At 57.0% G+C, this 13,918-nt stretch overlaps 6 protein-coding genes across 55 annotated transcripts in view; 1 reads left to right on the top strand and 5 right to left on the bottom strand.

Moving 5' to 3' along the window:
- The window catches only part of UBAP2 (ubiquitin associated protein 2), a 126,184-nt gene that overhangs the window by 95,671 nt on the left and 16,595 nt on the right, over positions 1-13,918 (top strand). The window lies entirely within an intron of this gene.
- On the bottom strand, positions 130-1,176 carry LOC147648588 (interferon-like). Its single transcript, XM_086869551.1, has one exon. It carries the CDS (start codon positions 775-777, stop codon positions 205-207), a length of 573 nt encoding a protein of 190 aa, XP_086725677.1. The 5' UTR covers positions 778-1,176; the 3' UTR covers positions 130-204.
- LOC147648589 (interferon-like) lies at positions 2,890-6,115 on the bottom strand. Its single transcript, XM_086869544.1, has one exon. The coding sequence runs from the start codon at positions 3,821-3,823 to the stop codon at positions 3,251-3,253; it is 573 nt and encodes a 190-aa protein (XP_086725670.1). The 5' UTR covers positions 3,824-6,115; the 3' UTR covers positions 2,890-3,250.
- Positions 6,234-9,165, bottom strand: LOC147648590 (interferon-like). Its single transcript, XM_086869546.1, has one exon. It carries the CDS (start codon positions 6,879-6,881, stop codon positions 6,309-6,311), a length of 573 nt encoding a protein of 190 aa, XP_086725672.1. The 5' UTR covers positions 6,882-9,165; the 3' UTR covers positions 6,234-6,308.
- Positions 9,287-12,215, bottom strand: LOC147648591 (interferon-like). The gene has a single exon (XM_086869542.1). It carries the CDS (start codon positions 9,925-9,927, stop codon positions 9,355-9,357), a length of 573 nt encoding a protein of 190 aa, XP_086725668.1. The 5' UTR covers positions 9,928-12,215; the 3' UTR covers positions 9,287-9,354.
- LOC111941173 (interferon-like) lies at positions 12,312-12,959 on the bottom strand. The gene has a single exon (XM_023944242.2). The coding sequence runs from the start codon at positions 12,957-12,959 to the stop codon at positions 12,387-12,389; it is 573 nt and encodes a 190-aa protein (XP_023800010.2). The 3' UTR covers positions 12,312-12,386.

The following is a 13,918-nucleotide window of genomic DNA, read 5'->3' on the forward strand; positions in this document are numbered from 1 at the left end:
ATAAATAAATAAATAAATGAATGAAGGCACAAATAAATAATTGGCTAGAGAAAGTCTTCAGTCCTAATGAACGGGAGAGGCTGTACCAACGGAGACGCAGTGGTTGCAGGCTCCGGGTGCCGGGCGGTTGTTACAGGCATGTCGTTTGTCCCGGGGCGGGCGGGTGAGGCTGGAGGTGGGTTTTTTGGGGTGTGGGCGTTTGTGCTAGCGGCGCATGGTGCGTGTGAGGTTGTGGAGGTGCTGCAAAGAGGCGCGAGCTTCGAGGCGGACGTGGTCCCAGGCGCAGGCGCTGTGGTTGTGGGCACGGAGGAAGAGGTGGATGTCCCTGAAGTACTTGTTGATGGTGAGCAGCAGGTTGCGAGGTCCTTTGAAGAGCGTGGCGTTGTCGGGGAGGCACTGCTCGAGGAGGTGGATGTGGTGCTGGAGTTTGTTGAGGAGGTCGTTGCGAGCCTGCGTGGGCCAGTGCTGGCGGGTGCTGTTGGTGCTGAGGGTGTGGAAGAGGTGCTGGAGGATGCGTAGGGCGGCGTCGGCGGCTTGGTGCCGGTGGAGGTTGTCGCGGAGGAGGGTGTCGGGGAAGAAGGGCGGCTCCTGGAGGTGGCAGGGCTGTGTGTGGCTGGGAGCCATGTCCTGGAGGAGGCGGAGTGCGTCGCCAGGGAAGGCGTCGTCGTGTGTCCAGAGCTGTTGGCAGGCGAGGGCGGTGGCGAGAGCGGTGAGGAGGAGCGGGAGCACCGGAGCGGCGTGCGGCAGGCGTGTCTGTGGGGCTTTGAGCGCAGCCATGGTGGCTCTGTGGGTGCTGTTGGCCGGTGCTGAGCAGGAGCCCGGCGAGGCTCGGCGGTGCTGCTGGTGCTGGTGGCTGTGCTTGGGACGCCGCCGGGCGTGCGGCTTTGTATGGCGGCAGCTTTCTCTTCTTCGCTTTCCGATTGCTGGGGGTTTCCGCCCGTGGTTTCTAGTTTGGGCTGGTGGCTGTAGTGGTCTCGGGGCAGGCAGGGTTTAGCTGGGGTGTCCGTGGTCGGGGATTGTGGTGGCGCTTGTGGGCTCGGGCCAGAGTGGCTGTAGTGGGTGAACGGGGTTGCGGAAGCGCTGGGTCAGAGGTGTTGGGGTCAGGTGTGTTGGGGAGGGCTGTTGTTGTTGTTCCCTGTCACCTGCAGGGCCAGCTTTCGGGCCTGTGCTGTGCAGCTGAAGCCTCCTTTGTGCCTAAGCGTTTTTTCCACCTGCAAAGCCCTGCCGGTGGCTGTGGTCGGTTTTCCTTTCACTTTGTGGCTTGCCTTTATTTTCATCTTAGCCGCTGTTTTCCTTTTGCGGTTGCAGGGGATGTGCAGTGATGTCAAGTGGGCGAGGGCTGGGTATCTCCCTCCTGCGGTGAGTGCCCCGGGGCGGTGGCAGTGTGCAAGGGGCTGTGTGCGGGAGTAAGCCTCGGAGGCGGCGAGTGCGTTCTTGCACCGCTGTGGCCCAGGTGCCGTCTGGGAAGCTGAGGTGGCAGGGCAACAAGACATTTCCAAATAGGGTGGCTGAAGAAGGGGTAGGAAAACCGGGAGAGCTTTGTTGCTCCTGTCTTGTTTGCTGTGTGTCTGTGGTGCCGTTTGCTTGGCGCTAGAGCGGGGCCATAGTTTTGTTTTCCCTGCTTCCGTAGATGAGGCAGGCAGAGAGCGAAGGGGGACCGTCGCCCGTCCGAGAAACGGTGCTGTGTTTTGGGATTGCCGGAGCCCTCCCCCGGAAGAGTGTGTCCAGCTGAAGGCTCTTTAGATCATGGGAGGAGTGGAGCTTTTGGCAGGAATGTCTGCTCTGAAGATGCAGAGGGCATCAGAGGACGTCACGTGTGAGAAAGGCTGAGGGGGCTGGGCTGCTTCAGCCGGAGTAGAGAAGACCTGCCAGTGGTTTCAGATGCCTTTAAACAAAGGCCAAAATCTGGGGAGTGCAAAGGGGTGTTTGCCATGTTCACACATGCTGCACGGGGATGACGTGGCTGGCCTCATCGGGACGTAGCCGGGACTATTCCTACGATGAGTGGATGCTGGGATCCTGGAGGTTTTAGACTTCAGGGACAAGAGGCTGTGGAGACCAGCAGGTGGTTGCAGCCTTGTGTGTCACTGAGCTGCTGCCACACCGCCAACGTCGCGGAAGGCAAGTGCTGGGAATACCTGCAATGAAGAATGAAGAGGCGAGGCCACTGGAGGATAAGATGTGGTGTGAGACCGTCTAAGGAAGTTGAGGATGTGGAAGTCCATGGGACCTGATGAGATTCATCTGCAAGTCCTGAGAGGACTGTCAGATGGAGTTGCTAGGCCAGCGTGGATCGCTTTTGAGAAATGATGTCTGTCGAGCGAATAAGTGGCAGAAGGGAAACAGCCCCCCTGTTTTTACAAAGGGAATAGTAGGAGAGTGTGGGAACTGCAGAGCAGTCAGCGTGAGCTTCATTCTAGGCAAGGTGATGAGGCAGCTTCTGTGGGAAAGAGAAACTCTGCTAAGGCCGCTGGAAATGAGGCAGGTGACTGGAAATGGGGAGTATGGCCTTTAAAAGTGGGGAATTGCCGTTCCCGGCATTTTTGGTGCTGTTCCATACAGTTAGGGCTGCAGAGCGCTGTGTAAGAGTAAGTGACCTTGCGTGCCTGGACTTGTGGCAAGTGTTTGACACCGTCCCACAGGACGTCCTTGTCTGTAAGTGCCGGAGCCACGCGGTTGGGTGGATGGAGCGCGGTGCGGGTGAAGCAGATGAGCTGCAGCGGTGCTTTCCAAGCTTAGCGCTTCCTTGTTTTTGGGTGGTGATTCTGGGGTGTTGGCCAAACGCTGGCAATGTTTTTTTCCCAAGTGGTTGCTACAGGATGCTGCTCGGCCAGTGAGAAGAGTGGGCAGGGAGTGTTTGGTGCCGGGCTTGGAGCTGGTGTTGAACGGAGAAGGCTTTCCCCCGGCCCAAAGAGCGGTTGCAGTGTGCTAGTGAGACAAGAGGCAGTGGCAGTTGTTTTGTCATAGGTCTTTATTTTCCGTGGCATAAAAGAGCAAGTAAGTAGAAAAATAAATACATAAATAAATAAAGTAAATAAATAGGTGAATAAATAAATAAATAAATAAATGAAGGCACAAATAAATAATTGGCTAGAGAAAGTCTTCAGTCCTAATGAACGGGAGAGGCTGTACCAACGGAGACGCAGTGGTTGCAGGCTCCGGGTGCCGGGCGGTTGTTACAGGCATGTCGTTTGTCCCGGGGCGGGCGGGTGAGGCTGGAGGTGGGTTTTTTGGGGTGTGGGCGTTTGTGCTAGCGGCGCATGGTGCGTGTGAGGTTGTGGAGGTGCTGCAAAGAGGCGCGAGCTTCGAGGCGGACGTGGTCCCAGGCGCAGGCGCTGTGGTTGTGGGCACGGAGGAAGAGGTGGATGTCCCTGAAGTACTTGTTGATGGTGAGCAGCAGGTTGCGAGGTCCTTTGAAGAGCGTGGCGTTGTCGGGGAGGCACTGCTCGAGGAGGTGGATGTGGTGCTGGAGTTTGTTGAGGAGGTCGTTGCGAGCCTGCGTGGGCCAGTGCTGGCGGGTGCTGTTGGTGCTGAGGGTGTGGAAGAGGTGCTGGAGGATGCGTAGGGCGGCGTCGGCGGCTTGGTGCGGGTGGAGGTTGTCGCGGAGGAGGGTGTCGGGGAAGAAGGGCGGCTCCTGGAGGTGGCAGGGCTGTGTGTGGCTGGGAGCCATGTCCTGGAGGAGGCGGAGTGCGTCGCCAGGGAAGGCGTCGTCGTGTGTCCAGAGCTGTTGGCAGGCGAGGGCGGTGGCGAGAGCGGTGAGGAGGAGCGGGAGCACCGGAGCGGCGTGCGGCAGGCGTGTCTGTGGGGCTTTGAGCGCAGCCATGGTGGCTCTGTGGGTGCTGTTGGCCGGTGCTGAGCAGGAGCCCGGCGAGGCTCGGCGGTGCTGCTGGTGCTGGTGGCTGTGCTTGGGACGCCGCCGGGCGTGCGGCTTTGTATGGCGGCAGCTTTCTCTTCTTCGCTTTCCGATTGCTGGGGGTTTCCGCCCGTGGTTTCTAGTTTGGGCTGGCGGCTGTAGTGGTCTCGGGGCAGGCAGGGTTTAGCTGGGGTGTCCGTGGTCGGGGATTGTGGTGGCGCTTGTGGGCTCGGGCCAGAGTGGCTGTAGTGGGTGAACGGGGTTGCGAAAGCGCTGGGTCAGAGGTGTTGGGGTCAGGTGTGTTGGGGAGGGCTGTTGTTGTTGTTCCCTGTCACCTGCAGGGCCAGCTTTCGGGCCTGTGCTGTGCAGCTGAAGCCTCCTTTGTGCCTAAGCGTTTTTTCCACCTGCAAAGCCCTGCCGGTGGCTGTGGTCGGTTTTCCTTTCACTTTGTGGCTTGCCTTTATTTTCATCTTAGCCGCTGTTTTCCTTTTGCGGTTGCAGGGGATGTGCAGTGATGTCAAGTGGGCGAGGGCTGGGTATCTCCCTCCTGCGGTGAGTGCCCCGGGGCGGTGGCAGTGTGCAAGGGGCTGTGTGCGGGAGTAAGCCTCGGAGGCGGCGAGTGCGTTCTTGCACCGCTGTGGCCCAGGTGCCGTCTGGGAAGCTGAGGTGGCAGGGCAACAAGACATTTCCAAATAGGGTGGCTGAAGAAGGAGTAGGAAAACCGGGAGAGCTTTGTTGCTCCTGTCTTGTTTGCTGTGTGTCTGTGGTGCCGTTTGCTTGGCGCTAGAGCGGGGCCATAGTTTTGTTTTCCCTGCTTCCGTAGATGAGGCAGGCAGAGAGCGAAGGGGGACCGTCGCCCGTCCGAGAAACGGTGCTGTGTTTTGGGATTGCCGGAGCCCTCCCCCGGAAGAGTGTGTCCAGCTGAAGGCTCTTTAGATCATGGGAGGAGTGGAGCTTTTGGCAGGAATGTCTGCTCTGAAGATGCAGAGGGCATCAGAGGACGTCACGTGTGAGAAAGGCTGAGGGGGCTGGGCTGCTTCAGCCGGAGTAGAGAAGACCTGCCAGTGGTTTCAGATGCCTTTAAACAAAGGCCAAAATCTGGGGAGTGCAAAGGGGTGTTTGCCATGTTCACACATGCTGCACGGGGATGACGTGGCTGGCCTCATCGGGACGTAGCCGGGACTATTCCTACGATGAGTGGATGCTGGGATCCTGGAGGTTTTAGACTTCAGGGACAAGAGGCTGTGGAGACCAGCAGGTGGTTGCAGCCTTGTGTGTCACTGAGCTGCTGCCACACCGCCAACGTCGCGGAAGGCAAGTGCTGGGAATACCTGCAATGAAGAATGAAGAGGCGAGGCCACTGGAGGATAAGATGTGGTGTGAGACCGTCTAAGGAAGTTGAGGATGTGGAAGTCCATGGGACCTGATGAGATTCATCTGCAAGTCCTGAGAGGACTGTCAGATGGAGTTGCTAGGCCAGCGTGGATCGCTTTTGAGAAATGATGTCTGTCGAGCGAATAAGTGGCAGAAGGGAAACAGCCCCCCTGTTTTTACAAAGGGAATAGTAGGAGAGTGTGGGAACTGCAGAGCAGTCAGCGTGAGCTTCATTCTAGGCAAGGTGATGAGGCAGCTTCTGTGGGAAAGAGAAACTCTGCTAAGGCCGCTGGAAATGAGGCAGGTGACTGGAAATGGGGAGTATGGCCTTTAAAAGTGGGGAATTGCCGTTCCCGGCATTTTTGGTGCTGTTCCATACAGTTAGGGCTGCAGAGCGCTGTGTAAGAGTAAGTGACCTTGCGTGCCTGGACTTGTGGCAAGTGTTTGACACCGTCCCACAGGACGTCCTTGTCTGTAAGTGCCGGAGCCACGCGGTTGGGTGGATGGAGCGCGGTGCGGGTGAAGCAGATGAGCTGCAGCGGTGCTTTCCAAGCTTAGCGCTTCCTTGTTTTTGGGTGGTGATTCTGGGGTGTTGGCCAAACGCTGGCAATGTTTTTTTCCCAAGTGGTTGCTACAGGATGCTGCTCGGCCAGTGAGAAGAGTGGGCAGGGAGTGTTTGGTGCCGGGCTTGGAGCTGGTGTTGAACGGAGAAGGCTTTCCCCCGGCCCAAAGAGCGGTTGCAGTGTGCTAGTGAGACAAGAGGCAGTGGCAGTTGTTTTGTCATAGGTCTTTATTTTCCGTGGCATAAAAGAGCAAGTAAGTAGAAAAATAAATACATAAATAAATAAAGTAAATAAATAGGTGAATGAATAAATAAATAAATAAATAAATAAATGAATGAAGGCACAAATAAATAATTGGCTAGAGAAAGTCTTCAGTCCTAATGAACGGGAGAGGCTGTACCAACGGAGACGCAGTGGTTGCAGGCTCCGGGTGCCGGGCGGTTGTTACAGGCATGTCGTTTGTCCCGGGGCGGGCGGGTGAGGCTGGAGGTGGGTTTTTTGGGGTGTGGGCGTTTGTGCTAGCGGCGCATGGTGCGTGTGAGGTTGTGGAGGTGCTGCAAAGAGGCGCGAGCTTCGAGGCGGACGTGGTCCCAGGCGCAGGCGCTGTGGTTGTGGGCACGGAGGAAGAGGTGGATGTCCCTGAAGTACTTGTTGATGGTGAGCAGCAGGTTGCGAGGTCCTTTGAAGAGCGTGGCGTTGTCGGGGAGGCACTGCTCGAGGAGGTGGATGTGGTGCTGGAGTTTGTTGAGGAGGTCGTTGCGAGCCTGCGTGGGCCAGTGCTGGCGGGTGCTGTTGGTGCTGAGGGTGTGGAAGAGGTGCTGGAGGATGCGTAGGGCGGCGTCGGCGGCTTGGTGCCGGTGGAGGTTGTCGCGGAGGAGGGTGTCGGGGAAGAAGGGCGGCTCCTGGAGGTGGCAGGGCTGTGTGTGGCTGGGAGCCATGTCCTGGAGGAGGCGGAGTGCGTCGCCAGGGAAGGCGTCGTCGTGTGTCCAGAGCTGTTGGCAGGCGAGGGCGGTGGCGAGAGCGGTGAGGAGGAGCGGGAGCACCGGAGCGGCGTGCGGCAGGCGTGTCTGTGGGGCTTTGAGCGCAGCCATGGTGGCTCTGTGGGTGCTGTTGGCCGGTGCTGAGCAGGAGCCCGGCGAGGCTCGGCGGTGCTGCTGGTGCTGGTGGCTGTGCTTGGGACGCCGCCGGGCGTGCGGCTTTGTATGGCGGCAGCTTTCTCTTCTTCGCTTTCCGATTGCTGGGGGTTTCCGCCCGTGGTTTCTAGTTTGGGCTGGTGGCTGTAGTGGTCTCGGGGCAGGCAGGGTTTAGCTGGGGTGTCCGTGGTCGGGGATTGTGGTGGCGCTTGTGGGCTCGGGCCAGAGTGGCTGTAGTGGGTGAACGGGGTTGCGGAAGCGCTGGGTCAGAGGTGTTGGGGTCAGGTGTGTTGGGGAGGGCTGTTGTTGTTGTTCCCTGTCACCTGCAGGGCCAGCTTTCGGGCCTGTGCTGTGCAGCTGAAGCCTCCTTTGTGCCTAAGCGTTTTTTCCACCTGCAAAGCCCTGCCGGTGGCTGTGGTCGGTTTTCCTTTCACTTTGTGGCTTGCCTTTATTTTCATCTTAGCCGCTGTTTTCCTTTTGCGGTTGCAGGGGATGTGCAGTGATGTCAAGTGGGCGAGGGCTGGGTATCTCCCTCCTGCGGTGAGTGCCCCGGGGCGGTGGCAGTGTGCAAGGGGCTGTGTGCGGGAGTAAGCCTCGGAGGCGGCGAGTGCGTTCTTGCACCGCTGTGGCCCAGGTGCCGTCTGGGAAGCTGAGGTGGCAGGGCAACAAGACATTTCCAAATAGGGTGGCTGAAGAAGGAGTAGGAAAACCGGGAGAGCTTTGTTGCTCCTGTCTTGTTTGCTGTGTGTCTGTGGTGCCGTTTGCTTGGCGCTAGAGCGGGGCCATAGTTTTGTTTTCCCTGCTTCCGTAGATGAGGCAGGCAGAGAGCGAAGGGGGACCGTCGCCCGTCCGAGAAACGGTGCTGTGTTTTGGGATTGCCGGAGCCCTCCCCCGGAAGAGTGTGTCCAGCTGAAGGCTCTTTAGATCATGGGAGGAGTGGAGCTTTTGGCAGGAATGTCTGCTCTGAAGATGCAGAGGGCATCAGAGGACGTCACGTGTGAGAAAGGCTGAGGGGGCTGGGCTGCTTCAGCCGGAGTAGAGAAGACCTGCCAGTGGTTTCAGATGCCTTTAAACAAAGGCCAAAATCTGGGGAGTGCAAAGGGGTGTTTGCCATGTTCACACATGCTGCACGGGGATGACGTGGCTGGCCTCATCGGGACGTAGCCGGGACTATTCCTACGATGAGTGGATGCTGGGATCCTGGAGGTTTTAGACTTCAGGGACAAGAGGCTGTGGAGACCAGCAGGTGGTTGCAGCCTTGTGTGTCACTGAGCTGCTGCCACACCGCCAACGTCGCGGAAGGCAAGTGCTGGGAATACCTGCAATGAAGAATGAAGAGGCGAGGCCACTGGAGGATAAGATGTGGTGTGAGACCGTCTAAGGAAGTTGAGGATGTGGAAGTCCATGGGACCTGATGAGATTCATCTGCAAGTCCTGAGAGGACTGTCAGATGGAGTTGCTAGGCCAGCGTGGATCGCTTTTGAGAAATGATGTCTGTCGAGCGAATAAGTGGCAGAAGGGAAACAGCCCCCCTGTTTTTACAAAGGGAATAGTAGGAGAGTGTGGGAACTGCAGAGCAGTCAGCGTGAGCTTCATTCTAGGCAAGGTGATGAGGCAGCTTCTGTGGGAAAGAGAAACTCTGCTAAGGCCGCTGGAAATGAGGCAGGTGACTGGAAATGGGGAGTATGGCCTTTAAAAGTGGGGAATTGCCGTTCCCGGCATTTTTGGTGCTGTTCCATACAGTTAGGGCTGCAGAGCGCTGTGTAAGAGTAAGTGACCTTGCGTGCCTGGACTTGTGGCAAGTGTTTGACACCGTCCCACAGGACGTCCTTGTCTGTAAGTGCCGGAGCCACGCGGTTGGGTGGATGGAGCGCGGTGCGGGTGAAGCAGATGAGCTGCAGCGGTGCTTTCCAAGCTTAGCGCTTCCTTGTTTTTGGGTGGTGATTCTGGGGTGTTGGCCAAACGCTGGCAATGTTTTTTTCCCAAGTGGTTGCTACAGGATGCTGCTCGGCCAGTGAGAAGAGTGGGCAGGGAGTGTTTGGTGCCGGGCTTGGAGCTGGTGTTGAACGGAGAAGGCTTTCCCCCGGCCCAAAGAGCGGTTGCAGTGTGCTAGTGAGACAAGAGGCAGTGGCAGTTGTTTTGTCATAGGTCTTTATTTTCCGTGGCATAAAAGAGCAAGTAAGTAGAAAAATAAATACATAAATAAATAAAGTAAATAAATAGGTGAATAAATAAATAAATAAATAAATGAAGGCACAAATAAATAATTGGCTAGAGAAAGTCTTCAGTCCTAATGAACGGGAGAGGCTGTACCAACGGAGACGCAGTGGTTGCAGGCTCCGGGTGCCGGGCGGTTGTTACAGGCATGTCGTTTGTCCCGGGGCGGGCGGGTGAGGCTGGAGGTGGGTTTTTTGGGGTGTGGGCGTTTGTGCTAGCGGCGCATGGTGCGTGTGAGGTTGTGGAGGTGCTGCAAAGAGGCGCGAGCTTCGAGGCGGACGTGGTCCCAGGCGCAGGCGCTGTGGTTGTGGGCACGGAGGAAGAGGTGGATGTCCCTGAAGTACTTGTTGATGGTGAGCAGCAGGTTGCGAGGTCCTTTGAAGAGCGTGGCGTTGTCGGGGAGGCACTGCTCGAGGAGGTGGATGTGGTGCTGGAGTTTGTTGAGGAGGTCGTTGCGAGCCTGCGTGGGCCAGTGCTGGCGGGTGCTGTTGGTGCTGAGGGTGTGGAAGAGGTGCTGGAGGATGCGTAGGGCGGCGTCGGCGGCTTGGTGCGGGTGGAGGTTGTCGCGGAGGAGGGTGTCGGGGAAGAAGGGCGGCTCCTGGAGGTGGCAGGGCTGTGTGTGGCTGGGAGCCATGTCCTGGAGGAGGCGGAGTGCGTCGCCAGGGAAGGCGTCGTCGTGTGTCCAGAGCTGTTGGCAGGCGAGGGCGGTGGCGAGAGCGGTGAGGAGGAGCGGGAGCACCGGAGCGGCGTGCGGCAGGCGTGTCTGTGGGGCTTTGAGCGCAGCCATGGTGGCTCTGTGGGTGCTGTTGGCCGGTGCTGAGCAGGAGCCCGGCGAGGCTCGGCGGTGCTGCTGGTGCTGGTGGCTGTGCTTGGGACGCCGCCGGGCGTGCGGCTTTGTATGGCGGCAGCTTTCTCTTCTTCGCTTTCCGATTGCTGGGGGTTTCCGCCCGTGGTTTCTAGTTTGGGCTGGCGGCTGTAGTGGTCTCGGGGCAGGCAGGGTTTAGCTGGGGTGTCCGTGGTCGGGGATTGTGGTGGCGCTTGTGGGCTCGGGCCAGAGTGGCTGTAGTGGGTGAACGGGGTTGCGGAAGCGCTGGGTCAGAGGTGTTGGGGTCAGGTGTGTTGGGGAGGGCTGTTGTTGTTGTTCCCTGTCACCTGCAGGGCCAGCTTTCGGGCCTGTGCTGTGCAGCTGAAGCCTCCTTTGTGCCTAAGCGTTTTTTCCACCTGCAAAGCCCTGCCGGTGGCTGTGGTCGGTTTTCCTTTCACTTTGTGGCTTGCCTTTATTTTCATCTTAGCCGCTGTTTTCCTTTTGCGGTTGCAGGGGATGTGCAGTGATGTCAAGTGGGCGAGGGCTGGGTATCTCCCTCCTGCGGTGAGTGCCCCGGGGCGGTGGCAGTGTGCAAGGGGCTGTGTGCGGGAGTAAGCCTCGGAGGCGGCGAGTGCGTTCTTGCACCGCTGTGGCCCAGGTGCCGTCTGGGAAGCTGAGGTGGCAGGGCAACAAGACATTTCCAAATAGGGTGGCTGAAGAAGGAGTAGGAAAACCGGGAGAGCTTTGTTGCTCCTGTCTTGTTTGCTGTGTGTCTGTGGTGCCGTTTGCTTGGCGCTAGAGCGGGGCCATAGTTTTGTTTTCCCTGCTTCCGTAGATGAGGCAGGCAGAGAGCGAAGGGGGACCGTCGCCCGTCCGAGAAACGGTGCTGTGTTTTGGGATTGCCGGAGCCCTCCCCCGGAAGAGTGTGTCCAGCTGAAGGCTCTTTAGATCATGGGAGGAGTGGAGCTTTTGGCAGGAATGTCTGCTCTGAAGATGCAGAGGGCATCAGAGGACGTCACGTGTGAGAAAGGCTGAGGGGGCTGGGCTGCTTCAGCCGGAGTAGAGAAGACCTGCCAGTGGTTTCAGATGCCTTTAAACAAAGGCCAAAATCTGGGGAGTGCAAAGGGGTGTTTGCCATGTTCACACATGCTGCACGGGGATGACGTGGCTGGCCTCATCGGGACGTAGCCGGGACTATTCCTACGATGAGTGGATGCTGGGATCCTGGAGGTTTTAGACTTCAGGGACAAGAGGCTGTGGAGACCAGCAGGTGGTTGCAGCCTTGTGTGTCACTGAGCTGCTGCCACACCGCCAACGTCGCGGAAGGCAAGTGCTGGGAATACCTGCAATGAAGAATGAAGAGGCGAGGCCACTGGAGGATAAGATGTGGTGTGAGACCGTCTAAGGAAGTTGAGGATGTGGAAGTCCATGGGACCTGATGAGATTCATCTGCAAGTCCTGAGAGGACTGTCAGATGGAGTTGCTAGGCCAGCGTGGATCGCTTTTGAGAAATGATGTCTGTCGAGCGAATAAGTGGCAGAAGGGAAACAGCCCCCCTGTTTTTACAAAGGGAATAGTAGGAGAGTGTGGGAACTGCAGAGCAGTCAGCGTGAGCTTCATTCTAGGCAAGGTGATGAGGCAGCTTCTGTGGGAAAGAGAAACTCTGCTAAGGCCGCTGGAAATGAGGCAGGTGACTGGAAATGGGGAGTATGGCCTTTAAAAGTGGGGAATTGCCGTTCCCGGCATTTTTGGTGCTGTTCCATACAGTTAGGGCTGCAGAGCGCTGTGTAAGAGTAAGTGACCTTGCGTGCCTGGACTTGTGGCAAGTGTTTGACACCGTCCCACAGGACGTCCTTGTCTGTAAGTGCCGGAGCCACGCGGTTGGGTGGATGGAGCGCGGTGCGGGTGAAGCAGATGAGCTGCAGCGGTGCTTTCCAAGCTTAGCGCTTCCTTGTTTTTGGGTGGTGATTCTGGGGTGTTGGCCAAACGCTGGCAATGTTTTTTTCCCAAGTGGTTGCTACAGGATGCTGCTCGGCCAGTGAGAAGAGTGGGCAGGGAGTGTTTGGTGCCGGGCTTGGAGCTGGTGTTGAACGGAGAAGGCTTTCCCCCGGCCCAAAGAGCGGTTGCAGTGTGCTAGTGAGACAAGAGGCAGTGGCAGTTGTTTTGTCATAGGTCTTTATTTTCCGTGGCATAAAAGAGCAAGTAAGTAGAAAAATAAATACATAAATAAATAAAGTAAATAAATAGGTGAATAAATAAATAAATAAATAAATAAATGAAGGCACAAATAAATAATTGGCTAGAGAAAGTCTTCAGTCCTAATGAACGGAGACGCAGTGGTTGCAGGCTCCGGGTGCCGGGCGGTTGTTACAGGCATGTCGTTTGTCCCGGGGCGGGCGGGTGAGGCTGGAGGTGGGTTTTTTGGGGTGTGGGCGTTTGTGCTAGCGGCGCATGGTGCGTGTGAGGTTGTGGAGGTGCTGCAAAGAGGCGCGAGCTTCGAGGCGGACGTGGTCCCAGGCGCAGGCGCTGTGGTTGTGGGCACGGAGGAAGAGGTGGATGTCCCTGAAGTACTTGTTGATGGTGAGCAGCAGGTTGCGAGGTCCTTTGAAGAGCGTGGCGTTGTCGGGGAGGCACTGCTCGAGGAGGTGGATGTGGTGCTGGAGTTTGTTGAGGAGGTCGTTGCGAGCCTGCGTGGGCCAGTGCTGGCGGGTGCTGTTGGTGCTGAGGGTGTGGAAGAGGTGCTGGAGGATGCGTAGGGTGGCGTCGGCGGCTTGGTGCGGGTGGAGGTTGTCGCGGAGGAGGGTGTCGGGGAAGAAGGGCGGCTCCTGGAGGTGGCAGGGCTGTGTGTGGCTGGGAGCCATGTCCTGGAGGAGGCGGAGTGCGTCGCCAGGGAAGGCGTCGTCGTGTGTCCAGAGCTGTTGGCAGGCGAGGGCGGTGGCGAGAGCGGTGAGGAGGAGCGGGAGCACCGGAGCGGCGTGCGGCAGGCGTGTCTGTGGGGCTTTGAGCGCAGCCATGGTGGCTCTGTGGGTGCTGTTGGCCGGTGCTGAGCAGGAGCCCGGCGAGGCTCGGCGGTGCTGCTGGTGCTGGTGGCTGTGCTTGGGACGCCGCCGGGCGTGCGGCTTTGTATGGCGGCAGCTTTCTCTTCTTCGCTTTCCGATTGCTGGGGGTTTCCGCCCGTGGTTTCTAGTTTGGGCTGGTGGCTGTAGTGGTCTCGGGGCAGGCAGGGTTTAGCTGGGGTGTCCTTGGCTGAGGGTGGTTTTGGTTATTTTCTTTATGCTTCTGGAGGTAGTTTTGGTGTTGTGTTTTTTGTTGTTTGTTGGGTTTGAAATTCCAAGTCGATGCACGTCAATCATTTTCACTGATGTTTTGGGGTTTTTGTGGTTTTTTTCTTTCTCTCTGGGGGCATGTCTCGTTCCTCCTGTGTTTTCCTGCATTTCCCTTTTTGCTGTTGGGAGGAAGCTGTACTTCACTCGTCATATAGTATCTTGGATTTTACCCTTTTTCCTAAACTCATTTGTAAGTGTAGACACAGGAAGTTTTTTGTTTTGAAGTGTGTTCAAATCAATCTCTCTGAATTTTTCTGAAGTTGAGCATTTTAAGGATTTTTAATGTTGTATTTTGTGACTGAGAATGAGTGCACTGGTGGCATTTGTCTACGGTTAGTACTGTAGAGAAAAGGTAGTTGTAATGCTGGTAATTTACTAACAAGTAACTGGCAAGTTACATGTGTGGTGCTTAACTGCTTGCGCTGTCCTATCTTATAATGTATTAGAGTCAGTCATTTTATTCTGTTAAGATTCCAGTTGCACACCTTAAATGCAGGGATGTCCAGCACACGCCTTCTACTAGTGTGCATGGAAATTCCTCCTTTGAGTGGGGAGACTCAAATTTATTCCTTCAGGCTGAACAAAAGTCTTTGGGTTAATTGTTTTGTACTCCAGTTCATTATTAAGTTGGCTTTTAAAGGACTGGT

The sequence above is a fragment of the Cyanistes caeruleus genome, chromosome Z (assembly GCF_971803275.1).
Source record: "Cyanistes caeruleus chromosome Z, bCyaCae1.hap1.1, whole genome shotgun sequence".
Classification (NCBI taxonomy): domain Eukaryota; kingdom Metazoa; phylum Chordata; class Aves; order Passeriformes; family Paridae; genus Cyanistes; species Cyanistes caeruleus.